The 4,699-nt window shown below is 59.4% G+C and overlaps 1 protein-coding gene across 2 annotated transcripts; it reads left to right on the top strand.

Moving 5' to 3' along the window:
• Positions 1 to 63: 63 nt before the first annotated feature.
• Positions 64 to 3,956, top strand: RELL2 (RELT like 2). Of its 2 annotated transcripts, XM_059417790.1 has the most exons (9): positions 64 to 900; positions 1,084 to 1,219; positions 1,318 to 1,564; positions 1,959 to 2,024; positions 2,131 to 2,197; positions 2,639 to 2,824; positions 3,096 to 3,471; positions 3,599 to 3,632; positions 3,869 to 3,956. In XM_059417790.1, exons 1-8 carry the CDS (start codon positions 806 to 808, stop codon positions 3,629 to 3,631), a joined length of 1,206 nt encoding a protein of 401 aa, XP_059273773.1. In that variant the 5' UTR covers positions 64 to 805; the 3' UTR covers position 3,632; positions 3,869 to 3,956. The 2 variants fall into 2 exon arrangements, with proteins under 2 accessions (XP_059273773.1, XP_059273775.1); XM_059417792.1 differs by lacking the exon at positions 1,084 to 1,219 and having other exon boundaries at positions 810 to 900.
• The last annotated feature ends 743 nt before the right edge of the window (positions 3,957 to 4,699 follow it).

Genomic DNA, 4,699 nt, shown 5'->3' on the forward strand with positions numbered 1-4,699 from the left:
CTCTGCGGAACCGGGAAGTCCAGGCCCCGCCTCCCATACCACGCCCCCTGCGGAGTTCCGCCCCTCGCTTGGCTTCGCCCTTCTAGGTTCCGGAGCGTTAGCATCTACGCTCTGCAGAGGACCGGTAGCATCGGTTCTAGGATGCGAGGGTCATCTCCTCCGGGGCAGGGGTCAGATCCTCGGGAATCCGAGACATCTCGTCCAGCCAGCTGCCCCAAACGGGGCGCAGGCCATTGTCACCAGTCTAGGAGACTCCGGAGAACCGCCACTCCGTCCCTCTCCGGTGCAGAAAGCCAGCTTCCCGTGGTCCGGTGGGAAGATTCCTGGCTATCCACCAGATCGAGGCATCTGAGGGCAGGAGATGAGCCAAGCATGCGGGATAGAACAGTGGAGAGCACTTTGTTCTGACTGCCTGTCCTCCCCACCTGAACTCTGACTCGGCGCCGCACACTCCCCCCGGGGGGGGCGGAGGGGGGCGGCGCAGTCACGCGCGCCCCACACTTGCGCTCACAAGCACGCAAGGCTCTCTCTCTCCGCCCCGCACACCTGCGCTCCGCCCCCTGGTCCCGGGCTGGCGACTGGAGAAGGCATTTGGGAACCTAGGGCGGCTGCGGCGGCGCCCCCCCCCCCCCCCCCCCTTTCCTTCCCCTTCCCACAGCCGGAGTTGTCCGGAGCCAGCCGCCGCTCCCAACCAGCCCGCATCCCTCTTCATCCTTCCCTCCCCCCGCCTGCCGCGGCACCGGTATCTGCAGCCAGAGCCCGGAGCCGGTGAGGCGGCGAGGGGGGGAGGGGGAGGAAGCAAGGGATGAGCGCCTGGAGGGCGTCGGGGGCCCTAAGCCGGACTAGGACGTCCCTGGAGCCGGAACCCGAGCCGGAGCCGGAACCAGAATCAAGCCACCGGTACCGAGTGGGCCAAGTGGTCAGGATGGGAGGAAACGAAAGGGGTGGCGTTGTGCGGGAATACAGGCAGGGGAGGGGGTTGCAAAGGCCTGGCTCAGGCCCACGCGGAGGAGGTGCGGACGCTGACTCAGGCGCGATTCTTGCGCCGGCCGCCTGAGAATTCCGTCCCATCTCGCTCTGCAGTGTCCTTGGGAGGGACGGAAGCTCAGGACAAGCTGGAAAGGGGAACGCTCTGGGCGTCGGGGAAGCAGGATCAGGGTCGTGGAAGAGGGCTTGCGCAGCCACCGTCTGGCACCCCTGCCCCGGACCAGCACCCCTGGCACGGACAGCTCCTTGGTTGGGTAGGGGGGGTGGGGCCGGACCTCAGAGGCTCGTCGGTTTCGGGTCCTGAGGACCGAATTCCTATCCCTCCCCCAGTCCCTAGCTGCAGCCCCCTACCCCCAGGAGGCGCCCTGGCCCGCGCTCGCCCCCCAGGGCCTCATGTCGGAACCACAGCCTGACCTGGAGCCGCCCCAACATGGGCTATACATGCTCTTCCTGCTTGTGCTGGTCTTCTTCCTCATGGGCCTCGTAGGCTTCATGATCTGCCACGTGCTCAAGAAGAAGGGCTACCGCTGCCGCACGTCGAGGGGCTCGGAGCCCGACGATGCCCAGCTCCAGCCCCGTGAGTGAGGAGCCTAGAACCCGGCTCAGTCACCTTCCTCCCATTTCCTTCACCCCATACCTCTTTCTGACTTCCTGATCGAGAGACCCAGGCCAAATCCTGACCAAGCCTTAAGGAGGCTTAATGATGCTTTCTTGAGTCAGCAACTGGGATGACACCACCCTGAAAGCAAGCCTAGGAAAGGCAGCATGGGTGGGAAGGGCCCACTGTTGATAGTCTTGGACTCCCACTGACTTTCCCATCTTTTCTGCCCTGGCCCCCAAATGCTAACATCCAGCATGATGGCAAATAGACAAAGGGATAGGTCTTGAGCAGTAAGCCACAGAAGCCACCAGGTAATGTCCACCCAAAGCTGACTCACTTCCTGCTTCCTTGCCAACCTCTCATCCTTCAGCTGAAGACGATGACATGAATGAGGACACCGTAGAGAGGATTGTTCGCTGCATCATCCAAAATGAAGGTGGGTGTAGGCTGGCCATTTACTCTCCCCGCCCCTGACCCCTGCTCAACTTTCTCTTGCCCTGACCTCCACCTCCACTGACTCCCTCTTTTCCTTCTCCCCTCAGCCAATGCTGAGGCCTTGAAGGAGATGCTGGGGGACAGTGAAGGAGAAGGGACAGTGCAGCTGTCCAGGTGAGCTGGAAACAAGGGCCAGCATGACTTAGCTTGCCTTGGAGAGTACCCTCTCCTCCAGCACAATCCTTTCCCAATGTCCTCGCATGTCTGGGGGGCCGGGAGGGAGGCAAAGCTGGCTAGCCTATAAGAAGAAAGAAGTTTTCTAGAAATCTGAGTCCTTCAAACCATACTTCCCATCTGGATATCATCAAGCCTGACATTTATCCCTTGTGCCATTCCTTTGGGTTAAACATTGCCCTCTTTTTAGCAAACAACCCTGGGAAAGAGAACACATGATGACTAAAATCTGAATATTGTGTTTATTAGATAAATACAAGAGTGCTGGGGCCTGGGGAAAGCGAGGCATCTGGGGGTTTAAGAAGCTGAAAGAACAGACACAAATGGAAAAGGAAAGGAAATGGTAGTGTCACTTGTGCTCCCTTCTTCCCTATCGTCCAGCGTGGATGCCACCTCCAGCCTGCAAGATGGAGCCCCTTCCCATCATCACACAGTGCATCTGGGCTCTGCAGCCCCTTGTATCCACTGCAGCCGCAACAAGAGGCCCCCGCTTGTTCGTCAGGGACGCTCCAAGGAAGGAAAGAGCCGCCCCCGGCCTGGAGAGACCACCGTGTTCTCTGTGGGCAGGTGGGGACAGAAAGCCCCAGAGAAAGGGAGTTTGAGGTGGGAGCCCCAGTGATCAGGCACCTGACTCCAAAGGTGGGCCCCAGCTCTGTTCTCCTAGACAGTGAGCTACAGCAGAAGTCAGGCTGTACATATGCCCCATAATCTGGGGAAGTCTCCCCCCTTCCCCCAGGCCAGAGGGAAGTGACCATGAAACCCAGATGTCCCTAGTTGGGGGGAAGCCTAGCAGTCTCTGAGTTGTGGTCTTAAGCCCCAGTGTTCCCTCCCTTCCCAGGTTCCGGGTGACACACATTGAGAAGCGCTATGGGCTACATGAGCATCGTGATGGCTCTCCCACGGACAGGAGCTGGGGGTCTGGTGGAGGGCAGGACACAGGGGGTAGTCAGGGGTCTGGGGGAGGGCAGCCCAGGGCAGGGACACCTGCCATTGAGAGTGTGCCCCCTGAAAGGCCACAGCCCCCGGGCCTTGCCAGTCCCCCAGTGCAGAATGGAGGACTCAGGGATGGCAGCCTAGTCCCTTGTGCACTTGAGGGGAACCCTAGAGCCTCCACAGAGCCCATTCCTGGGGCTGGAGAGAAGGGCTCAAGCCCAGGACTGGCCAGTCGAGAGGCAATTGGACAGTCAAGCAAACTGGACACCTCAGATCACCAGGTATGAAGGCATGGGCATGGCTATGGTGGGCTCAGCTCTTACTGCCTCCTACCCTGGGGGTAGGGGGAGGTAGCACTGATTGGACCCACATCCTGTTCTCCCATTATTGACCACTTCTCTCTCACAGGTGTCCCCACCACGGGGAGCAGGGGGTGTGTGAGGTGAGTCTGCCTGGGCCCCAAATCAGATAATCTCATCTTCCCACCCCCTACTTACACCACCTAAGCCCATTAGCTCACTGTACTCCCCAGGATGGCCTTTGCTGCAAATTCTTTGGTTTAGTGGTGGGGAGCAGGCATGTGCTCCAGCAGACAGGGAAGGTCCTGCAGCCCCCAGGGGAAAAGCTGAGACACATCCTAAATAGAAAGCAACACTGTTACCCTTCCTCTCCTCCAAGCCTCCTTCTTCAGTGTGCTGATGGACTACCAGCTGGCAGGGCCAGGGGGTGGGTGGGCATGAAGGCCCTCCTCCCCACTGGACAGCACTGCCCCCCACCTGAGGAACCAGCTCTACTTCCATCTGGAGTTGCATGGCCTCAGGCTGGGGGACCTCGGGAGAAGTCTCAACCCCATCCCTCAGTCTCTTTCACTTCCCCTGCCTGCCAACAGGCTGCCTGACCCCTTCCCCATTACCTCGCTCCATTTGCTAGAGCGTGGCAGCTGGGAGCAGGCCCCTGCCCTTGGTGGGCCCCTAAAGCAATAGCACCTTAGGCCCCCTGCCCTCTTGGCAAAAGAGGTCCAGGCCCTGGCTTGGGCTTAGTGCCCTTTATTCACTGTCAATAAATCCGCTCAGACCATTACAGCTGTGTTGCATACTGGCTCCAGCTCCTTTTGACAGGCCTGCTCCTGTCCCAGCCCCCAACCCCAGTGGCCATGGGTCACAGACCCAGTGGACTGCGTCACAGAGTCAGGGTGGAGACACAGATGGGCTGGAGCCACTCAAGACTTTGGAAGATGGGTTCCAGCCCCAGAGATTTCACAATCCATTTTACCACCCTAGAGATGGGGTGGTGGCAGAAGATAGAGGGATAGTTCCAGCCTTAGAGATAGCAGAAGTGTGATGGGGGGAGAGGAGTGAGTTCCAGCTCTGGAAATGGGGAAAGGGAAAGTTTCTACCCCTGGAGGTAAGAGTGAAAATGGGGGAAACTCCAGCTTTTGGCTGTGTTATTACTCCAGATCATAGAGGGGGTGTTCTCTGACATCTTGGGTATAGGGACAGCAGCATCACT

Source organism: Mustela nigripes, chromosome 12 (assembly GCF_022355385.1).
Source record: "Mustela nigripes isolate SB6536 chromosome 12, MUSNIG.SB6536, whole genome shotgun sequence".
In the NCBI taxonomy this organism is placed as follows: Eukaryota; Metazoa; Chordata; class Mammalia; order Carnivora; family Mustelidae; genus Mustela; species Mustela nigripes.